Source organism: Aphis gossypii, chromosome 2 (assembly GCF_020184175.1).
Source record: "Aphis gossypii isolate Hap1 chromosome 2, ASM2018417v2, whole genome shotgun sequence".
NCBI lineage: Eukaryota > Metazoa > Arthropoda > Insecta > Hemiptera > Aphididae > Aphis > Aphis gossypii.
In genome coordinates this window covers 46,132,144-46,158,186 of record NC_065531.1, presented here as the reverse complement: position 1 = coordinate 46,158,186, position 26,043 = coordinate 46,132,144, and the positions used below count along the sequence as shown (strand labels likewise).

Here is a 26,043-nt window from a genome sequence, read left to right as displayed (position 1 = left end):
CTTGGCTTATTACCCATTTGATTTCTCGCGTGGAATATCATCACGTGCAGATGGCAATAGTTCTATAATATAAATTGGGTAAATATGATGGTATCAATATAATAATTCGTGTGATGCGTATCCTATATATAAAGTTTGTAACATTAGCAATTTAATGAAATCGGCAATCATATTTTGCCGATTTCACGTATTCGTAATAACGGAGTTAATAATTTCATAAATTTGGCGTAACAGCGTATCATATAATACGTACATTGTACAATTTATACATCCAAAGGATTTGTCAAGAGAATACGGGCCGTGGTTGTCTATAATAAATGTATTGTACCAAATTTGTTTTATATTTTACCAGTGAAGTATGTATTAATCGTATAGCAAAACGACAAGATATGAAAAATGCTAATAATTATAACAGCAAAAATCATGATAGAATTAATTGATTTGAGGACACTAAACAGAGAAACCCCGATAAAATAAATAATGCCATTTGCGAACATTCGAATTGAACGACAAAGCAAACATTTATACTATAGCTATATTTTATACTACCATGTAGTCATATATATATATGTATATATATATATAGGAGGAAATACAATCCCACTGGCTACTATTATAACATTTCATCAATTTCCTATCGTATGTCACGATGGACTCGCGATCAATAATAATTCAATCGAGATATTATATAAAAATGTTAACATTACATTTTTCTAATTACTTTGATACCTATTGCTTTAGGTTTTTTAATACGACAGCACTACGATAAATATTTGATGTGTATCTATTATAAGCGTTTTTAGTCAAAAATTTAAGATGTCAATTTCTAAATTAAAATTCGATCGCATTTAATGGGTGTCTAAAATTATCTAAAGTAGAAACATATTAAGGGCACTTAATCTTTAAAGCCAACAAATAATTGTAAATTATTTGTATCATAGTGATATTTAAACGAGTATTTGAGAGACCAAAAAACTATTGACTCGGGGCGTAATATTATACTTCATAATGTATTATACTGATGATTAACAATAATTCTAATAGTCGACATTAACGTTTATATCATGACAATATTCAATAGTCTAATACCTTATTAGAATTTTATAACTTTCAAAATAATAGTTGATCGAAGAATTTTAATGAGATAAAATTCCAACTCAAAGAGAAAGGTATTAAACCTATTGTTTAAAACTTTTTTGCTAATGCCATAAATTCATATCCATTTTTTAAATTGTTTTAAAAGCAATTTCAAAATTATGACGGATACAGACCAATGTTGTGAATGTTCTGATATCCGTACAAAAAAATACATTTTAAAATGACTAATTAAGGTGAAACGAAAAAAACCTTATATTACACACATTAATAAATTATTTTAAAAACTTTTTAAATGTAAATACTTTTGGTATGATTACCACTATAAAGTTCGATACTTACATGCATTTGACACAAATAAACCTACAATGATAAATGGAGCTATATAGATAGTAAATAAAACTGTATCTTGTACAAAATATGGTATACTTACGGAGCATATTATATATAATACTTGAAAAGCACCAAAAATGATTAATTCGTGGGAAAAAAGTCCTGACAGACTAGCACGTGGCAAACAATAATTGCAGAAATAACATGCGAGATATTAATTTTTGTTATAATGTAGACATTATGCTGTATAGCGACTGAATGTACACTAAAATTTTGTACTTAAAAAGTATGTTTCTTTTAATATCAAGAGTAGGTTAGTTTCTTTTTAAATATAACAGTATTATAGAATATTATTATAGTTGTATTTAACAATAATATTATTAAACGTACCTAGTTTTTATATTAAAATACAATGAAATAATACAAGCTATAATTAATTATAACTTTTTGTTTGTAAATTTATTATATAACGTGCTCCATATTTAACATGTCACTATGCACGTATTTACATTGCATAAATATATAGTGTAAAGCTGTCTGATCAAAGTAAAAATTTAACGTTAAATAATTATTTTTAAACCTTAAAATTATTTGGTAAATCTAACATGGACTGTGTGACTGTGTGAGCAAATAAGAATAAATAAATGTTTTTTTCAATTTTATTGAAAAATAACTTGTATACTTTCACATTTCACTTCCAACTATATAGAAATTTGTTATTAAATAATTCATTTCATATAAAAAATAATATGTTTTTTATTTTTAGTAAATTTAAATTATATTCTTAGATCTTATTTATTCATTCGCAGTATATTATTATAATTTTACATTCCTATATACAACAAATAATAATGTACAATACAATATTAAAATTGACAATAGTTAAGGTATAACTTATAGTAAATTGTTATAGATCACGCCAAATATTGCGCAGATGACTTTGATAAAAATTTTAAATTAAGAATTTGTATTGATGAATGGTGTTGAGATAATAACAGATATTAAATATTTTTGGGACTTTTTTATTCCATATATATATATATATATATATATATATGTGTGTATATTAAATTATAACACGAAGTCAGTATAATACAGGTCGTCGTTACTACATTCAATGTACAAGATTTAGTGTAAACAAATCAAAACACCTAACCTATTTCAGAGTGAAAACTTGCACCATGTCGCTGGGCACGGATGATTTTTTTTATTATCATAATTGTGATGGATTAAAAACAGAAATAGGCCTCTCTTATATGACCGTATATATTATAATCATTACAACATTCATCATTCTCATTCCGTAACCTAACTGGAGATTCATATAGATCATCGTACTACACATACAGTCATGGATACGTTATCTACACGTTATACAGAGAATACTTTACATTTAACCATACACGTAGGTATATCTCAGTTACGATCGATCCGTTCAACAGATAAATGACGTAATAGCCTTAACATGGTATTCTCAGAGTACATAATATTATTTGACCCTAACCTTATTTAAATAATATAATGTATAGGCACGATACACAATATAATAATAATATAATGTATGATGTTGTACCAAAACTAAACAATTAACTAGGTATTAACAATATGTTATATGTATGAACTATGTATGGCCTTTAGGCTATCGTGCACTTAAAAATGTTGAACGAAATGTTCAATGTACAAGAACAAGATGTACGAAGAGGGTGTGTATTATAACATAACACAATATACTATATATAATGTCAATACATGGATTTACAGTAATTTGTATGACGAGAAATCGATGACACAGTTAACAACTTTTTTATCATCGAAATTATATTACATAAATTATTTTGTGAAAATTTATTTAGGCGTGGTTAGCAGAAATTTTTTGATTTTTGTACTAGTATAATAATATAAGAGCTTAGAAATTCATTTTAATGACTTATACCTATAGTTACTATAAAATAATGTTTTTTTATCGAAAAATATTTATTATAGAAAAGTATTTCCCCGTGCCTTTCAAATAGCTATTCATAATATATAATTGTATATTATAAAGAATTAAATTTGATACGAGTAGATTATTTTCTTTAATTAAACTTTGTCCGAGACAATTGCAGATATACCATCAAAACTTTCTGTTATAATATTGTAACATCAACTACTTAATTCATTTGCTTGTATATCACACTCACATATTATTGTTATTTGTCACAAGCCTAATCAAAAATAGCTATCAGGAACGTTGAATAGGCAATGACCTTGATCATTGTATAATTCGTACGAATATCCTTTAATGTAGATTTTATGGTAATAGAGAAGTGGGGGGTTCAATTATTTTAAAAGGCCATATACCCAGTATTAGATTAGACGTTTAAATAACTCGTTTGACTAACCTACATAATATACCATTCGGTGATTTTAGATATATTAATTCCATTATAGGTATAGCGAATAGGATTTATTAAAGTTAAAATTAATTATTATAAGTAGAATGAAAATGTCTATATAACTATACTCATTATTATGAGATATTTTAAATTTTACTCGAAACCAATTATACACAACCATACTTTATAAACAAATTAAAAACTTTAAGATATTAAAAGAAATCATCAAATTAAATTAAATTACATACTATAATAATATAGTCTGAAGTTTTTAATTACATTTAGAATTATTTTATGTTAACTAGATAGCTAAGAAAAACAATAATTAAATTTTCTCTCTTGTTTCTTTATTATTTTCTTCTAATTTTGTTTTTAAAAGACATGTGTCTTATGAAATCTTTCTTTTCGGAATCATTCTCCTTCGGATCCATTTCCGCAAAATTTTTTTCCAGAAAAATGTATTTAGACATTTTAGCACCAAGTGTAATTAAATCTAACTCAATTTATCCAAAATGGATCGAAAACGAAAAGAACTAGAAAAAAACATTATGCCAATAAAATGTTTGCCTATCACACTGTCAAAAAGTCCATTATAATGTATCTAGAATCAAAATATTAAAATAAACAAAACATTTGTTTAAAATCGAAGAGAGTAAAAATAAAAATAAATGTTGACATTTAGGTAAATGTTTTTATGTATAAAAGGACAATTTATTAAAGGAGTTTTTTTCTAATAAATTTTAAAAAAATAAGTTGATAATAGAAAATACCGGTATGAAAAAGTTGGTACTTAAAAGATTCGTTGATGTAATGAATTATCACACAAATCACTTCCATTTTTGAGCCAATATTTTTCGATTTAAGACAATTACATTGTCATGTATTATGATCGGTTAAAAATCGAAGTTAATAAAAGGTCAATAGAGATCAATTTTGAATTGTAATGTACTAATATCAATATAATTATAATATGACACACGTTGAGGCATGGAGACGAACTGCATAGTATAATAATCGAAGGTATGATAGAGGGTACAAGATCAAGAGGAAGACCTAGGACGAAATACATTAGTCAAATAATGCAGGATGCAGGAGTCACTTCCTACAGGGAGCTTAAAAATATGGCGAATGATAGAGAAAAATGGAGAAGTCATTTATTGTGAAACATTTGTTAAAAACCAATCTCCGGATTGAAAAACAAAAAAAAAAATTATAATATTATAATATTATAATATTATTCTACAAACTTTTGTAAAAAAAAATATTCATTTAATTAGAATCAAATTATTCACTCCAGTAACTAACTGGAAAATTATGTTGGTGTTTTAAAATCACGTGATTAATTTTAAAAATCATGTAGAAGCAAAGTTTAATACGTAGTTAAAAAAACTCTTAGCACGCAACTTATTATGTACAGGACAAGGTAAGTCAAATTGTAACCAGCTATAGCACTGCAAAAGTAATATTATTCAAATACATTTTTTTCTAATACTTATTAAACACGAAATTAATAAATATAGTATACAAAACATCTTTACCTTACTCAAATACTTTAAAGCTTATGTTATATTTTATATTATGTGTATTTTCGTGTTGCCATAGTACTACACAAAGTAATTAATAAAAAAAAAGTATTTTTTTTTTTGTTGTTGATAAAAACGTCAAATATAAAATATACTATAATTAACTAAAAACATTTTTATTGTACTCATACATTCTTAATTTTTAATAGGCAATTAAGGCTTAAAATTTTGAATATAATACGGACGACCATTAAATAGTTTTAGATATATTTATTTAGAAATGGAAATTTCTATTAGTTTAAATTCATTATTTTAATAATTTTGGATACATATTATATTATACTAAATATAATTACCAAGATTTTTGAATATTGAATATTTTTAAAAAAAATGTTTTTAATTGTATATTAGGTACAAGGCCGTAGCTGGAACAAATTTGCGGGGGTGGGGTGAGGATAGGGTTAAATCAACTAATATTTTCATTATTATGAAAATTATTATAATAAAATAACTTATATAAATTAAATTTATTAACTATAAAATATATGAGGGGTGGTTAAACCCTTAAAACCCCTCCTCATATATGGTCTTGGTAAGGTATACCAAAAGAACTAATACTTTAAAATTTGATTGTTTATTAAATTTTTTACCAAAATAAAGCAATATTATTAAATTGCATATGTATTATTTATATGTATACGATTCAACAATTGTATAATATATATAATATTATAGCAGTATAATATAAGTATTTTTCAAATTGATAATTTTGTTTAAAATATAAAATAGCGCTTATTGGTCGAACATTTAATCAGCAACTTGTAATAAACACTTTATAAAAATTATAATTATACTAAACGCATTATTATATTAATTATTGCCACGAGTTACTAGTTTGATGTTTATAAGAAAATTACCATAATTTAACAATAAAAAAATAATAGCCTGATAAATATTTAACTTAATTTATATCGAGAAGTTATTATAGAATTTATTTGACAAAGTTTGGTTGATAAAAACAAATAATGAGGGACGTGAATATTGACAACAATAATATACGCACCGTGCGAAAAATATATGCATGTATATTGTTTATTATAAATGCTTGTGAATTTTGATTTTATTTGTTTGATTTATCACCGAACATTCGCGTTTATTAGATTTTTGGAAAATTACAAGACTATTATAATTTTAGTTATATTATTTGGGATTAAGAGAGAAAAACATCATCACATCACATTAACAGTTTATACACTTCGTTAATACATCCGACGGCCGAGAGTAAATAAAGAGTAGCGCGAAGGTTCGATACCCTACCATAATACCTTCAAAAATGCACAATTAATCAATAATTTGATATTTTACTCATTAAACTTTAAAAAAACCACAATAAACATGAATATTATATATTAGCATTGCTGAAATCTGAGTTTCTTAGATATTTGTCGTACCTCAAAAAAACTAATTGTCTAGAATTTTTTTCATCCATCTCCCCCGTCCGATTAAATAATAACGTTTATACCACTGTTCGGTCTAATATTAGCATTATCACCTAGTGTAATATGTGACGATCGGTTCATATATTCAATTTAGGTATATATAGTACTATAGAAAGAAGAATATTGTAATGATATGCACGGTATGAGTAGTGGACAGGAAGACATTTCGATTCATATTCGACTCGTACATCATATTATGCTCTATTGCTCTATTATAATGACCCTAAGTGGCCGGACGATATTTTTACAGGGCGTACCACTCGTATACACTACAACGACCTATATATACAAGTATGTATGTGTGTGTTTGATGTGTTTAGGTCCGTCGATACGCTAAAGCTGCGCGAGTAAAACGTTTTATACGCGTATTTTTTTAACGGGATGTTTTTTCTCCTCCTAGCTGCGATCTGACGGTTTTGGCTTTGAGACTGAGATTTGTTTAGGTTTCGTCAAGCTAAACCCACCCAAGTAGTCACATTGCTCCAGTTGAAAAAGTAAAAAATAAAATGAATTAAAACATTGAAATAAAAATGCTGGCAGCTATAACCGCAGACGACGGTGTTAATAATAACAATATAATAATATTATTATTTAGAAATGGCGATATTATTTATATTAATATGGGGTAGACCACCTTGTTGTCCCATTTTTTTTTTCATAATATAATAGCAAATATATGTATATACACTACATAAATATACATCATACATATTATATATACATAGAAGTGAAAGAAAATGTGTACATTATTTGATATTATTGAATGCATACGCGCGCGTTTATAGAAATAACAACATATTTTGGGTCTGAATATAATATTATATAATACAATAATTTCAACAGTCGAAGACAATATTACAAATATCAAACATAGAATAACGCCCTCAAACTGTATATATTGTATCAACACTTGGATTGATCCCCAAACCTCGTTTTGCTATAGGAGCCATTGATGAAGTTTGAATTGTTGTTTGCTCATATCGATTTTATCGTTCATGTGTAAACATAACCGAAAAGGAGTGCACTAACCTGTTCAAATAGCAATGAGTTATTTGTTTAGTTGGTGCTGTTGGGTACCAGCCATACACGCGCAAGCATAATATTATGCATGCAGTTAAACAGGTATAAAGATGGTGCTGTATACACTGAATACAGTAAACGAATATTAGATTTTTTTTATCCACGGAAATTACGGGAAGAATTTGATTAGTACACACAACATTACATGTAATGCGCATAACGTACACGGTACACGAGTATGGAAAACAATAGAGTTCACGTCTCTTTCGAACTTAAAATACATTTTAATCATAACACATCACAACCTATCCTTTCCACTTCTTACGTATTATGATAATAAACGTATGCCAAGCGTGTTTGAAATAATCGATAATACCTACATAACACATTTTATGTCACATCCCGCAACTCAAGACAATAAGGAAACAACATCTTGTAAAATACTAATGCATGAATCGTAAGTACTCATATATATGATTAACGAATTGTAACAAACATTACGTTGCACCTACAATACTCCAGCCAGATGCGCACTCTCAACATACGGCCAATTACAAAGGTTGCTCAACTAAACAAAACACTTATAATTTATATTTCATTGTGAGTGTTCAGTCATAATCAAAAAAATTACAACACAACCATTGCATTGACAAAACTTCAACAAAAATATACGTCTCCTTTCTTCCGCATCAAATACCATAAGTCTCGATGACAAAAACGTATTCATATTGTATATAACACTCATACAAAATAGAAATCTATACTAATTAATAATTGATACATATATACTTAAGTATTAAAAATTAACTGATAAAAAAAAAACTATAAAGTATAATTTATCACTTGGATTTTAAATATATAAAAAAAATAAACTTAGGTTGTTTAAGTTATAAAGGACTTATTTTAAATTATTATTAAATAATAAAGATAATATAATAAAAGAATTCTCAAATAACCTAATAATACCTAGAGTTTTAAATTTTTTTAAGGTAATATATTTCTGCAAAATGAATATATATTATTATGAGGATAGTCACATTGTTCACATACATTTATTTACCTATATCTATCTAGTAGATAAATTAATATACCTATTTACAATGATTTAGAATAATACCAAGATGAAAATGATTTTAAAAAATGCTTAAAAAATGTCATCAATTTAATTCCTGCTTATAAAATATACATTGAATAATGTTTGTTTTATAACTACCTATGTAGGGAGATTCTTTTAACTTAAGACACTCATTAAATTATATGTAATAGGTAATAATAGATTAAGAAATTATGAGTATCTTATATTAAAAAAAATCACTCTGTATATGGTTTATAGTACTTAATATTTTTAGTTTACATATTTATCATTATACATTTATACATACTATAATACATATAAATGTATACATTGCTATTTAAAACGAATGCCTAAGCATAATAAATAAATATAATGTATTAGAAATTATAGCATAATATAATGCTATTAAAGTTCACAAGAAATTCAAATTTATTCACAATGAACCTCAGAAAATATATATATTATTTTACTAAGGTCACTGTGTTAAATATAGATTTGGTATGTAACTAACAAAAAAATTCAAAAAAATTCGTAAGAGTAGAGGTATTTCTGCAAATGAACCAAATTCTTGGCTGAAATTTAGTTGAACAAATTTATAATTTAAATAAATTATGCTTATTTTACTCATTACTATGTGTTAAAAGTTAAAACTAAAATACAATTACCTAAATCTAACCATATTTTAAACTTTCGGTAGTTGAAAATAATTAAAATGAATGACAATAGTAATATATTTTTTGTCAGCCCAATAAACATAATAGGTAAGTATAATATATTTTCAAAACTTTAATGTTTTTTTTTATTTTTTTTTAGGTTTTACTGTTTAAATTAGCTATGATCATAAGTAAAATATGTGTGAACGGATACAAGGCACTAACTGTGTTATTGTTTTTGACACCTGCTGTTATCCGAGATTTTCCAAGTTAGCCAAAATTTCCAGACTAATTTATTTTATTTAAATTATTGCCAGAACTATTCAAATTTAGTAAAACCTTACAAATATATATAGACATGTCATGCCTATGATGATATGTGAATCATATTACCGGCGCTTAAAAAAAAAAATTGAAAATAGCCTAATTACTTTTTAATTTTTATGACAAAATACAAACCAAATTTTTACACTTAAATAACAGTTTTGAAAATGAATAAATTACATCTTTATTAAAATATACTACCTCATATTGAAATTAATACCAACGTAAATACAAATTTGCAATGAAACATAAAAATTAAATTAATTGTACCTATGTTTATATTTTTCAAATTTAACTTATTTAATTATTTTTTTAATTAAATTTTATTTTATTGAAAAATGTACAATTAATTTCAACATTGATTTAATAAATTAGAAAACAGTTAATAGCAACATAATATATAAGATCTATTGTTAAAGTTCAAAATCTAAATAAACCTAAAAAAATTTAAGCCATGAAAGTAATACATATGTAATTATTACTAATTGCAACAGATTATATATTTTAACACATTTTAGTCATAAACTCGGTTATATTAGGTATAATGTAAAACAGTAACATAAGTGTGTCATTGTTAAAAATATATAGGTAATAGGTACTTGATTTAAAAAAAACAAATACTTTGAATATTAAAACACTTATTAAAATAAATATTTTTAAATAAGCAAATTAATTGTATTTTTTTTTTAAATCTAGAACTTATACAATCTATATATAAAAAATAACAATAAGCATAATGGATGTTTTCTATTAAATTAAGTGCAATGGCTTGAGTGACTTGAGGGAAAAAATAATTATAATATTATTTATAAATTATAACACAATAATTTACTTTAATAAAATATAATGACCCAACAGCCATTGTTACTGTGTGTTTAATTAATGTGTAAAAATATATATATATTTATATAATAACCACCGGTCAGTAAAATATTGAGCAAAATTATTAATTATATATCAAAAGACGTAATGTCTATTAACAATCAATTAAAATACGCGAATGCTTATGAGTCTAATTACATATAATTATCAGAAAAAATATAGCGTATAGTTAGGATTACTTTTTTCAACAAAATATAGAATTTGTTGAAAAAAATAATGAAAAATTAAGTCGTGAATAATTGAGTTAAATTTGAAATGCCTTCTTATATTGAAACGATAATTTATTAACGATCAACAGATATATTAATGAATCTAAATATTAGCGTTTAGCAATAATCTCCACCAACAAGATTTCAATTATACATTTATACTCATAGTCCATTAAGCTTATACTCTAGACATACATTCAACTTAACAACATAATTTCTATATTTTAGAAAAACTAGTAAATTTATATACAACTTTTTTAATGAAAATATCATAACCAACTGCTTGGATAGCAAACAGACATTTGAAATTATTACAAACACCTTTTTATAACGTATCAAAATATGATTTAAAGAGGAAGCATAAAAGTGCATCAAACATTTGCATCAAAAATACCAATTAATTTTGAAAACTAGTAATAATTTAGGATGATATATGTATAATGTACTATAAATTATATCGATTATATCGATAATATAATTTCTTATATAATACCTATACTGCAGTGTAGCGTGGAGTATACGACGCACACTATATGAGTATTAGAGAGAAAATTATATAATATGGTAATATTGATAATAGTAGGTAGACCTCGCGATACGTGTTAAAGGATATATAGGTACCCAGCGAGTAAACCTAACCGATCTAAAGCGTAATAATAACAGTATAATAACGATAAAAACAAAACAAATATATATAAAAGCCATACAATATATGATACTATTATGTTGTATGCGATTTCGTACTCGTGTACCGCAATGCGGAATGCGAAATATTACGACGACGAATTGAAGATAAATAATCATATAATATTATATACATACTTTATCGTGCTGTCGTCAGACCGATTGCTATAATAATATAAGTATTACATACTATACAGAATAATGTTACTGCAGGAGAAGTCGAAGGGGTGACCGAATAGTGTGTGTGTCGTGTGTGTGTGTGTGTGTGTGTGTGTGTGTGTGATATACTTTAATACACTTTTAATGGGCAAAGATAATTGGTTTGTTATTCGACATTTATATTAATATTATATATTTTGTTTTTTTTCATTATCATTTTTTTTACACTGAAACAGTGACCTATTTCGACACACTCCCCTTTATGTACACTTTGCGAACGGCGGCGCCGCGCATTAGCAGCAGTTATATTGGCCGACAGAGACATGCAAGTTTATATACACCACCGCTGTTAACAAGGAAATACACTGTTTGCATTAGGAAAACGCGTACCTATACATGCTTTTTGTTATATATATATAATATACATTATACAAGTATATAGGAGTATACGATAGTTAGCGTATTCGTCCATATTTGCGACCATATATAATATATACATATTATAATGATGTAAATAGAAACGAGGTGCGAATAAAGAAGAAGAAACATGAATATAATATTATTGGTACCTATTAGATTTTCATTTTGAGCTCTTGAATCAGGTAATATTCATTTACTGTGATTGAACATTTAACGATAATATTATACATATACTATACTATGCGTCTTACAATGAAAATAGATCAGGGGCGGATCTAGAAATGTTTTACGGAGGGGAAGCAAAATTATCCTTATACTTACGACTAAGCAACTTGAATTGTAACATAGTACATAAAAGCAACAAAAAGTACGTTGGCTCTTGGCCTCCACTAGTAACATACTAAACAATAAGTATAAAATTATATTATTTTATTTTTCGTAATTTTAAAGTATTTCAGTTAGGTTAAATGTAAGGAACTACGAAAATAATCAAAAACCCATTATATTATATATATATAACACAAACCTATCTTTAGGGATTTTTTGAGGGGGGGGGGGTATGCGCTCCCTTCATTTCATCATTGGATCCGCGCTTTAACTACATTCCGTTCAAATTTTAAGAAATACTAAAATTATGGAATTTATTTAATTAAACAAAATTATTTAGTGGACTTCATTATGGTTTGATGGTAATAAAATTAATTATGGTTGTATATTTTATATGGTATTATTTAAAATATATTAATAAAACTATATTTATTTATTATCATAATTAAGTAAGTTTAAATTTTTAGACTGCTTAATATAATATAAACTATAATAAACGAATTTAAATATTTGTAATGATAAGCCAATTTTTCGTAATTATTTACGAGATAAAAATAAATATCGTTATTCTTTTTATTCAAGTGTTATTAAATTGTATTTCCATATAAATTCGATACAATTAGTTGTGATAAAATTAAAAATAATATAGATTTCATATCGATTTAAATGAGAATTTCAAAGTAATGTGTTGTATTTATAAAGATTAAAGATCAATAAGCTATCAATCAATAATAATTAGTCAATAGTTAATTTTACTAATAAAATGTATTATTTTCAGAAACACTATGCTCGGATACACGGTGGCAGAATACAACTGGATGTATTGATTTTGTGATGGGTTAAAAAAAAAGTCCATGACACGTACTGTGTAGTACTTGAGTTGTGCCGTATGTTGAAAACTTCTATGGGTATTTTATTGTTTTTGTAGCCAAGTAAGTGACCTGGGAACCCCCTTTTTAACCTGTACAACTAATAAAGTAATCCAATGTTTACTTAATTGCTTCAATTTGAAACTTTAAATTCGTTTAACTAATCTTAATAATCTATGGTTGACTTCAATTCAAAGACCGCGAAGTATTCACTTCGTGTACGCCTAGAACGAATACACAAATGTAAACGCATATAAATATATTTAAATTATTAGTTATTATAGTGACGAAGTTAAGACATGAACATGCGATGGAACAAGTCATCATCACGGTTACGCCAAAGATCTCGTTTTTTTTTTTAGAAAATGTATATTCGAGAGACAGCTTATAAAAATAATTTAAATATAATTAACAAATTACTTAAACACTTATTAAACGAAGGACTGAATACGCAATTATTTAGATATATTTGTGTCAAGTTTTTAGAAATAATTAAAAAATAATAATATACAATAAAATAAATAAAAATAAATGTTATACATTTAAAAATAAATATTTATTTTTAACTCTTCGCAAGTACAAAAGAAAGGATTTATTTCCGTATTTTTTATAATAGAAATTAATAAAATAGTAAAGGTAATACAATTTAAATAAATATTATCAAAATTATCTTGTTACAAAAATCGTTTCTCTAAACCCCATTGCCAATATCTGGCAGACGATAAGATGAAAATAGACAAATACATAAACATTTAGCTAAACTAAAATTCAAAATAAGTACGTCCAGTTGCGAATCTAGAAATCTGAAATAGGGCAAGGGCTCAATGTTTTCGGAAAAATATAGTTATAGTTCATAATAGCTTATTATAGATACGATTTGATAAAAATATAAACATAAAACAGTTTTTTAAATAATTATGTGTAGACCGTCTAGGCCCTGGAGTAATTATTAGGTATTAGAAGAATTTTTTCAAACCACAGCTATCACATTAAAAGGTAAAGGTAGATTTCAATTATTTCACAGCTAATTTATACATAATCAGATTAACTAAACATGTGAAAAATATTCAATATTCATCGGTAATTTATAATAATATATTATTATTTATTATATAATTGTATAATGTACATAATATGTTATAGAAACATTAGACAATAGTCATGTGGGAGTTAATATATATATATATATATATGTACCGTGAAACGAATTCAACCAACCGACTATGTGTGAAAATACCATAAAGTTAAATTAAGTCACTTTATTGTGTAATTTTAAATAGTCACGATAGATATAAACAATACAATTATTAAGGTGATGCCAACGTAAAATGTGTTATAACTGTCATTATATCTAATATCTATAGATTATATCGTATATTGTTAAACGTTTAACATATTAAAATCTAATTACCCGTACTATTGGGCAATTGCCCGTTTTATTCATTTGAATAAATTATTATTATTACTACTCATATTATAGCTAGACTGATCGTCAACTTTAATAAAATCGTTTTGCTAAACAATTTAAATTTTCATAGACATATTATTGCTGCAAAAATATAAAATAACTAATGCAATTAAATACATACGTAAAGTTTTTTATATCACTATTTAAATTTAAAAAAACTGCTCGCGTTTAAAACCTAAAGTAGTAGTGTAATACGAATAGTACCTACATTAATGATTTATTGTTAATTTCAATAAGTATTATAGTGATAAATACATAAAATATTGAACGTGTCTATACATAGAGCACTTATTGAACACTTCGTTAGTCAAAACTTGTAGTTTTACTATAATTGTTATAATAAATTAATAAATAGTTTACAAAATTATATATTTTATAAATAAATAAATATTATTTAACCATGTTTTTTTGCAATAAATACAATTTTAAATAAAATAAATGTATAAATAAATGAAATACCTACACACTTAATATTGATTTATAATATATATATACCTCTCAGAATTGATGAAGTTCATTAGTCAAATGCTAGGATACATTATGAATAGGTATATTGTAATGGTATAAGAATGAAGAGGGCGGGTATTTAACGCCTCGACTTTTAGAAACCGATTATTTCTTTTAATAATTACCTATTAAAATTTTTACGGGAGTTTTTATTATAAATTAAAATACACATTAATTTAAACTGTCAAAATAAAATAAAAAAAATTCAATATGTTTTTTACTTTGTAAAACTTAAATAATACGAAAGAATACTTGCAGAATAATAGAAAACCAGAATTCTGTTTGAGAGTTGATAATGGGGACATACTTTATTTTGAAAATTTTTTATAGTTGAACCGTCATTACTCTTCACACAAGTTAAACTTGTATGCCGTTCAGAAGAAAACAGTTTTGAGTGGGGTGGGTGTCAGGTTTTTAAATTTTTATATTATTTAGTAAAATATTTCGTCATAAATTATGACTTGTGTTGCACTTTTTTTATTGGAACAACGATATTATAATAATTGATGTACAATATAGGTTATACGATGCCTTAAATACATAAACTATTCAACTTCTATACCTTATTATAGAGAACCCTGCAAATATATAGATGTATAAAAAATTAAATAAGTGCGTTCAATAAATAATATTACTATTATTATTTTTAAATCATTGCCATTTTCTGCAGTTCATCTAAGAAAGTGTATACTATTATATATAGGTAGGATAAACCTATTGACTATTATCTATTAAAACTACGTGCTACGTCAGTGGCGCGCGAGTGTATTTATCCCACCCGCGCTTGTTTCCCATTTACACGACCTTCTTTCTAAACGTACACTTGTTCTTCGTGTTTCTTTTTTACGGCTATTGAAATATCTTGGTATGTTTATACACACACACATACACGCACACAACTGTCCCTAACAAACTAACACGTTCAACTACAAATTAATAATTCCGCAATGTCAGCGCAGTGTGATGAAATTTACATTTTTACTTCAGACTCTTTTCTGACCTAATTAATATCAAAATCAATACTTATACATGCAAATGCATAGAAGCATATTTTATACCTAAAAATGGTATTAATGTATAAAAATTCAATTCCTATCTTTCTTTGGGAACGACGGTGCAAAAGTTGGGTTAGAATATAACGATATCGAATTATCGATTAAAAATGTACCTAACATTATATTGACTATATTATAATGATATTATTTTTATAATTTATAAACAGTGATTATGAAGTTAATATTTACAATTCTGAATTCGTTAGGCTATTACGTGCTCATTATATTATACATAAATATTAAATTACAATATTGTTTTAAATTGATTGAGTTTTGAAAATTGACGACGAATAACGGAATAAACTCAGTCATAAAATGTGTAATATATGTATATCCGTACAAAATTAACAATAGTTATTAATTTTAAAATTGTGTTGTATAACATAAAATATTAATAAGGTCATCAAAATGTTTTGAATTAATGGAATGTACGCTACACGTCGCTACACACTATAATATATACGTGCTGCAGGTGTAGAATCTATAAGATAGTGAAAGGATCGATTAAAAATTAAAAATAAATTAAATTTTTATAATTAAAATCGCTGTTTATAAAGAAAATGCATAAGTAAACGAATACAAAACGGCGTTTTGATTTACAGCATACGCATTATCATATGGTCTACATATAGGTATGTAGGTATACCTACATAATATTATTGTCTTATAAACGTGTTACGTTCAATTTTAATCAAGTCTGTTAGGTTAGGTTAATCGTTACTGATAGCCGTTTGTAAATTATCTTAATATTATTATTGTCCAGATGGGTAAACGGTATTATGATAATGTATATTATCCGATTGAATAATATAATAATAATTAGTGGTCAAGCGGAGATATTTGGCAACATCAAGCCATCTAAGGCTACGGCAACGGCGAAGTCAGTGGAAAATGCACAAAAAATGGATTTATGGAATCCCACCGCCGCCGTCGCTCCTCTGCCGCACCGCAAAATATTACAAAAGGGTTAAAATCAATCAACAAACAAAAATAAAAAAGTCGGCACCTAAGGTACGAGGTGTACCTTTACATACATATATTGCTGTACCTATAGACGGACGTGAAAAAACCGCGATAACACATTTCCAGGGCAAATGCGGCGGTAACCTTCCCCACTCCGGTAGATGGCCCGGGCGTACTTATTGTAATATTATGCGCTCGCCCGCCGCCGCGAATTTTTCTAATCTATAGGAAAACTCATTAGAATCGTTTATGCGTACGCATGTCTGATCTACGCGACCGCCGTGACGTAATTATTGTTTTCGTTGCAAATACAGTTAATGAATAAACGCGCGTTACTTCCACACACATCACGGGCGTGCGGCTATACGATTTTAGCCGTCTGCTGCTATTATTTTTTTGTGATTTCTATATTTTTGATCACACGAGCTGTGGCGTAAAATTTAATGCATGCGAATTATTGTCATTCGTGAGAACGGTCGACCCGATTTTGCGAGAGCTGGTGGGGAGACGCACGGAGGGGAGTCGTAGTCTGTATGAGAAGTAGGAGGTGGTGTCACATCGACGATGACGGTGGAAAGAAGCTTAATACATAACTATTATTGTAAAAGCAGCTGGTGTAGCCACTGTTCCGTTATCAGAGTAAGTCTTCGATCGAATCATTTCGTGATATAATATTATTATATATACAATTAGAGATGATAAGTGAGGAGAATAATATTGTTGTGAAATAACAACAACAGCAATAATAATAATAATAATATTTTAGTGATAATGCGAAAAACGCGTCGACCGGCTGCACCCACCCGCCGTTTTTTTAAAGTTTAAACAGACACCCAGGCGAGGGTTATAACACTGCGACCGGGACGAGGGTGGTAGTAAAAAAAGGACGATCGTTAAAACGAAAACGAAATGTACAACAAAAATGCAGTTAACGAAAACGCAATATTGTGTATTATGAGTATGTGTATATTACTATTATTACGCTATAATATTATTATATTGCTGTATTAGCATTCATCGAGCAACTCACTTTTTATAACCCGCTCAGTGGTCGGCAGCTTCTGGCTGTTGTTCGACATTGTTGGACTGACGCGATCCTCGCTCGCCACGATGTGTTGCTACGCCGCTACTGCTGGTGCTGGTTGTTCGACGCTCGTCGTCTTCCACACGTACCCGGTCGTCGTTTTTGCCTGATGTGTCGCGTTCACGGGTCACCGTCACGCCGCGTGTAGCATTAAACTCGAGTTTAATTTTTAATTTTTTTTTTTTAATCTATTTACGGCCATGAAAATAAAAACATAAAAAAATATAAAAATGATGAAAACCACGACAGCAACAACAATTTTTTTTTAAGTATATTATAATGATATTTTGAAGAAACGAAATAGGTAAGAGAAAATTATGCCGAAATAAACTGTATATTAGGTATATTATTGTGTACGAGTGTGTGTTGTTGATAATAACAATATCACACAGAAATAATGGATGGGTGGGGTGTAAAGCAAAAGGTGGATGAGGGTGGGTGGGAAAAGAGTGTTAATGTATGTATGTATACATAAAAAAACAACGTAAAAAGATAAAATAAAAAATGTTTAGTAAAAGAAAACTGAAAATATAATGATTGCACGCACCCGGCCGATTTCCTCTCCTCTTTTTTTTTATTATCAATTTAAGGTTCACACGTATCGTCGGTCGCTAGCAGGCCGCATAATCGCGGGGCACCGTGATGGATTCGTCCGTGTGTACTACTACTGCTGCGACGGCCACAGCAGCAACAGCAGCGGCGACGACGGCGGCGGCGGCAGCAGGCGCGCGCGACGCGGCGGCGGCGGTGACGGCGACGTCGGACGATTTCTTTTTTCGGTCAACTATTGTACGCGTACGGATGATGATGATGACGATGATGACCCGGCGGCCAGTGTGCGCTCCGTGACGATGGCCATCTAACTCGTACTGTTCGACGAGACGTGTACCGCGTAAAAATAATATTATTAATAATATTATCAAAAAGTCAACGTCGAGTGTGTCTCGTCGCAGTACACGATGATGGTGTTTATTAAAACGTGTACGGACGCGCACAACACTGCGGCGTTGTCTCTCGTTATTTTATTTAGATATTATAATACCCAATATTATAATTTACTCAATTATTATTATTATTTATTTTATTATGCGTATCTCGATATTTTATTATTATTACAATATAAATATATCGTCACGCATGAGTATGTACGCACACGCACCGCTGTTGAGGGCAAACGAATGCGAGACTCGACGTTTGGTGTGTGTGTGTGTGTGTGTGCGCGCGCGGCATAAGCGGCCACGGGAGCGAGAGAGAAATGGGCGAGCGTTGACCGGCGGGGAGGGTGAAGAACGAATGGATATAATGATAAAAACACCGCCTCCGCCATCCATCCGTTCCAAGGCGCAACTCCGCACCACGCCCGCCCCTAATTCGACCGCCGCCGCCGCCGCCGACCCGATAGTCACCGCCGAGCGCGCCTTGGTGTTTGTTATAAAATCGTTATGGCAGTGATGTGCGCTTGCGTATCGCGCTTGCGCCGCGTCAGCGCCCTCTAGCCGTCCGGGCCCCGAACGACTCCAGCATTCTCGACCGCCGCCGGAATACACGCGCGCGCGCTCGCTCGCATAAATACGCGGCCGCCGCGCTGCTCGAACGCTGTTGTCGCCTCGTCGGGACGGCTCGAAACAAAAATCGTTCTCTACCGAAACCCCGCGGACTGCACCGCATGACCGTATATACATTGTTACAATATTATAGGTGTACCTACGCGTTTCTACCGCTCGTCGAGAATAATTAATACGACGCATTCGGTTTTATTATTTTTTTTTTTTTAAATTTATCGTCGCACCTAAATAATTTGATAACCAGCTGCTGTATTGCGGCCACTACCCGTATATACATGCGAACAATATCAATATTTTATATCCGCTATAAGCGTTTTAGCGTTCGGTATGCGGTATAACCCGATCAAAAAAAGTCGAATGACTTTGAAAATCGTCCTGTAATCTTTAATTATTGTCTATAATTATAAACGTATTTTCTTTATGCACGTACGTTATAAATTAAAAATGAAAATATTGGTTGCGGTGACACAGTTTATACTAGAGAAAAAATGGTTATTGTTGGTGTAGATTGTAGATACCTAACTGAAATAGGTAGTAGGTACTCAATATTATATTATGTATAAAAGAACCTAAAGGGAAAGACAAGACGCCTTGTACACAACGCCTTGTCCTTAAAAAATATAATTGATTTTTAATATAACTCACATTTAACACATTAAAATATACTTAGGAATAGGTTAAAATTCGTAACCTTTTTATTATTACATTATAAAATAATAATAATAATCATTTTGATGAAAAAAAAAAATAGTGACATCCAGTAGTCTTCAGAAAATACATTTCTATCATATTTGTATAATAGGTATCTAAGAAACACCCGTATACTGGTATGCTACAAACCAATAGTTATATATCCTACATGACCTTATCTCATTACGCGCCCTACGTGTAGGTCATATGCTAATTATTTTCAATTGAGCATATACAATTGAATACTTTGTACATTTTTAACAGTTTTACACAAAACCAAGTTATAGACAGTAATATATAAATATATTATAAGAAAATTAATAATTATTTTCTTTTTTTTTTTAATTTTTAAAAGATAATAAGCAAATTTGATTACGAGTAATTTGTGTATCTTTAGTCTTCATACAAAAATCGTTTAATAAAATAAACCACTTATTGACGGTGCTACCTATTTTAATATCAAGTTTAAATTATTGGTTTTTAAGTCATATATGATACATATTTATATCAGGTCATGTCACCATTTGCGTATAAGTCGTCGTCTTGAGGGATTACCGAGCCTCGTAGGGACAGATTTTACAAGTGATTCGAGCGATATAGTTTAGCTTTATACATTTTGTCAAATTAATTCGTTGAGACAAAAATTGAAAATTTCTTCAGTCCCGCCTACAGAAATTAATGTTTTTATATTCGTTAAATATAAATATAAATGGGTGTTTATTAACGATGAAAATTAAGTGTAATAATTCTGTATTGAGACGAACAAGTTACCAATACATAGACTCCCAATAAGTTATCTACAATAATTAGTAAAAAGTTTTCGAGAAACTGAATGAATTATCCAAAATGAGAGTTTTGCTAGTGATAGAATCAGTATCATATTATTATAATGTTATTCAGTAATCACATTACTTTTAATTACTATGTCTAACTGACGGTTCTATATCTTCAGCAAATACAAATAAAATAACATAAATCATACTAAAATATGATCATGTTTAAAAACGCATACATATAATATGTCACTATACTGAACGCATAGGATTATGTTTGCAATAAATAATACTATACATCGGGACATCGTGTTGTATTTATTGTTTTCGTTGGAAAATTCAATAAAAATGTTTAGTACTCTAAAAACGTACCTAACTAATGTAGCAGAACATTATACATATAATATGGAATATGTTACTTTAACTAGGTATGTTATTTTAATATTATAAAAATTAAAATAACAATCATATCATGCAGTTTTAATACTTGATTGTAAAATGTAACACGGAAAACAATAATATTGTACTATGAAAATAAGAATACATTATCTGCAGCCTATATTGTAGAATAGTAGTATTTTAAGTTTTTACTCATAGAAGTTCGATACAGATTACTAAAAAGAAAATACATTTTTTATTTTATACTGTGGAGGTACAATTCTATTACTTTATCCACGGTTTTGTAATTTAAAAAAATAAAAGAAGGAAATTAGGTAACTATATACAATATACTATGCTGTATATTAGGTATCGAGTGCACTTTATCATTGTGTATAAGTCAGTCACTGTAATATACGTATTTAATTTGAATTCAATGAAAATCATTGTATACGAAAAGTGATTCTGAACAAAATTTATACCAAAATAAAGTCATTATTTTATTTATTTATAATATTTTTAAATATACCATCATCGACATTTATATTTAAATTGAATTTACCTGTCTTTGCAACATCTAGAATAGGTATAGGTATTCTTGTTTTTGAGTATTTACAGAAATGTATTATCTTATTTGTTTATTTAAATTTATTCGTGAAAATAATTGATCTTTTTTTATAATAAATACATTTGTTTCGCATATTTATATATTGTTACTGCATATATATTAAGCGGTTATATCGTTATATTAATGTTTTTAAAAAAATATCAACATATATTTTGAACTTGTGTGTTTAAAATTACTTTTAACAATTTATATAATATATATTATATATTTTTCTAATAGGATTATAATTTATAACATTCAAAATTAAAATATTTTATAATTGTGATAATAATATTATAATATATAAGTTTAAATGTATAGCGGTGTTAAATTTCTAACTTTAAAATCCTTTATTAGTATGATATAATATTTTTAAATTAGATTCGATTAAAATATTATTTATATATTATAATTATTTTTATAAATGTTTTGTGTAAAACCTAACTATGAACGGTTATTTTAGCTCAGTTGATTATAATTTTATGGTAAGTAATATAACGGATTTGTCACTATAACGAAAATAATAGATATAGGTAAGTTCATAATAAATGTATAAACTAGAATATGTTATTTTAACTGTAGTTAGGTACTTTCTAAAGCTCTCTGCTGTTAAAATTATAATTCAAAGGACACCAAAAGGATACTGCTGCGTATTACCTAAATAAAACAGATTTCCCCAATAGCAGTACCTATATAATATTATTAGTTCTGCTTATTGTTTCAACTTTCATTAATAATTAGACTCCTGAAATTATTTCGTTCGATAAAATGTTATATAATTCATAATTAAATTATGCATACATATATAAAATAATACGCAAACTATTAGGAGTAGGGGATACCAGGGTTAGTGTTGTCACTATGTTATAATAACTGAAAGATGAAAGTCTGAATCTAGAAAGCACTTATCGTTTGTATACTGTAGAATGTGCATTACCACAATCAAAATAATGATTTTTAGTACATTTTATGTCTGTGAAAATTTGTTTGCTTAAAGACATTTAATATTTGCCAATAATAAATATCTATGATGATAGCTATAATCCCAATACCTTTCAACTCTACCTACTTGTAAATTTATTTTGTCTTTGTTTTTCATCAATGTCTAGATTGTGTAATACCTCTTCAAACTTAATAAACTCATATACCTATATAACCAAATAAAAATTTTACGGTTTTGTTTTTTTTTCACCTAAAGATAGTACCTACAAACAACCTACATTTTTTAAAAGAACATATTTAGTAAACAAACTGTACTTGTGTATAATAACTACGATGACTAATAGTAAATATGAACTGCAAGTACCTATAAATTATCTATGTAATACAGAGTAGGTTACTATATTTTTCTATTTTCTGATAAACTTAATATGGTAAAATATGGCGGCTCACACTGTATATATATATACTATAATATGTTATATAAATATTAATTATACGTATTTTGTAAAAATAATATATTTTATTAGTATAAATATCGATTACGTAAAGTTTAACATAATGTTTTAAAGATAATATGTCATATAATGAGTAAATAATTAATAAATTAAATTAATAATAATGTTTAAATAAATTATCAAAAATCTGGATAAATTAAAACTATTTTAACATAATATTAAGCACAAATTATATAAATAACTTATAGACAGTATTAAATAAAATAATCTAATATATTAAAGTAAATAGTTTTACATTTAAATGGAATTCTAAATTCTTTTTAATTATTGACAAAACCCACATATCATTATACTTTTATGTTTTATGTATTTTTGTGAATAAAAATCGAACTTAAACTATATTTTTTAACAATATGTCAAGATATCAAATATTAATACACAACATTTGATATCATTTGAAATTATATAATAATATAATACGTACCTGCTTTAAAAGAAAATTAATATAATGTTTAAAATTAAATAGCTTTGTATACCTATAAGCTGCAATATACATTAATTATAATTTTTAAATTTATTTTATCTTAAATATTTTAAAAATGAATAACTGTATGTTAAGTATAATAGCTATAGCTATTTAGTATACTAAACAGCTTACGTCTACCATTATAAGTAAATAATTAACTACTTTACAGTCGATTTTCAAGAATCTTTTAATTAAAAAATTGGAGTTGATGGCTAACTCCCATTTTGGTTTGAAGAAAAATAAAAATACTTGTTGATTCAATAAACGTATCTCAGTAGGTACCTGTATGAATCAACAATTTTATTTGTTATTATTTAATACATCGATAACATATTGTTAATCTGCAGTAAATAAACAAATGTTTGTTTCTAAGATCAACAGAGTTGTTAGTTTGAATTATATATTTAGAAGGATTTCGCTAATTTAATGATTGTTTTTAAAAATTTTCGTTCTCTGTAGTCAGTATAAGTGAATAGAATAAACAGTTTACTATATAGTATACTTGGAATCTGAATTTTTATATTTAAAAAAAAACGTATGAAATATTACCTATTAGTAAAGTTAACATATATTTTATACTATACACATAAAGATTAAAGCATAGAGTTTAAAAATGTACAATACTAAGATTATAGGTAAGTAGGTATATACTCTGATATACTGCATAATATAGTGTATGTACTATTATTTGATATCGCGACTTATCGTAAAATTTAATATATACTAAAATATCATATACTTAAATAACAGTTGCGTAACTTGAGTGTAAAAAGAAAATTTTGGCCTTCCTCTTGAAATATTATAATGGTTTAATAAATGTAGTATAATATACATAAACAACGTAAGTACTTATACTTATTAATACTAAAGTTATATTTTAGCTACTAGGTAGGTATTTGTTTACTTCCTATCGTTCGACATTCAGTACTTAAATTTTTATATTTTACACTTTTATTGGGGATTGATATTTTTTACTGATATATTATAAAAATATCCATGAATACTTGAGAAAAAAGAAGAATTGTTAAATAAACTGGAATAAATAAAAGCAAATTGTATGAAAATGTTCTATAAAAAAAAAAATACATATCAAATTATAAATATAAATATATGTATACCAATCGGCTCTATGTGTTATAAAGTTATTATGTTTCATTAATAATATACATAGGTATCACATAATAATATTATGTACATGGAAATTTGTTTTTACAGATTAAAAATTAAAATGTTATTTATTTTTCTCAATATCTATAATAGGAAATTGAAAAATAAGAAATGTAAAATCAATAAAGACTGTTAATTTTGATTAAAAATCATTACTTTAATGATCAAACCACAAGAATAATACAATCTTAATTAATTAATTTTAATTTATAATTGTTATTAAACGAAATTGTACTCAAATCTTTTCAATGATACAATTATCAAAATGATTTAAATATTTAATCGAATGCATGATAAAAATATTTTAATATAATTTTTTTTTATGGATTAATAAATCAAATATATTGTCATACTTATACTACAGCTATAGAGGTTAGTAAAAGTTAATTTACCTCAATGTTTAAAAAGCTTCAAAA

At 27.3% G+C, this 26,043-nt stretch overlaps 1 protein-coding gene across 3 annotated transcripts in view; it reads right to left on the bottom strand.

The window, feature by feature from the left end:
• Positions 1-19,687, bottom strand: part of LOC114119050 (serine/threonine-protein phosphatase 2B catalytic subunit 3-like) — a 59,102-nt gene extending 39,415 nt beyond the window's left edge. For 2 of the 3 annotated variants that reach the window (XM_050200023.1, XM_050200025.1), the window contains exons 1-2: positions 19,072-19,687; positions 18,471-18,712 (exon numbers count right to left, since the gene is read on the bottom strand). In XM_050200023.1, the coding sequence (XP_050055980.1) occupies positions 18,471-18,519 (49 nt within the window). In that variant the 5' untranslated portion in view covers positions 18,520-18,712; positions 19,072-19,687. The remainder of the gene's footprint in view (positions 1-18,470; positions 18,713-19,071) is intronic. The other variant, XM_050200026.1, reaches the window with a different exon arrangement.
• Between the last annotated feature and the right edge of the window lie 6,356 nt (positions 19,688-26,043).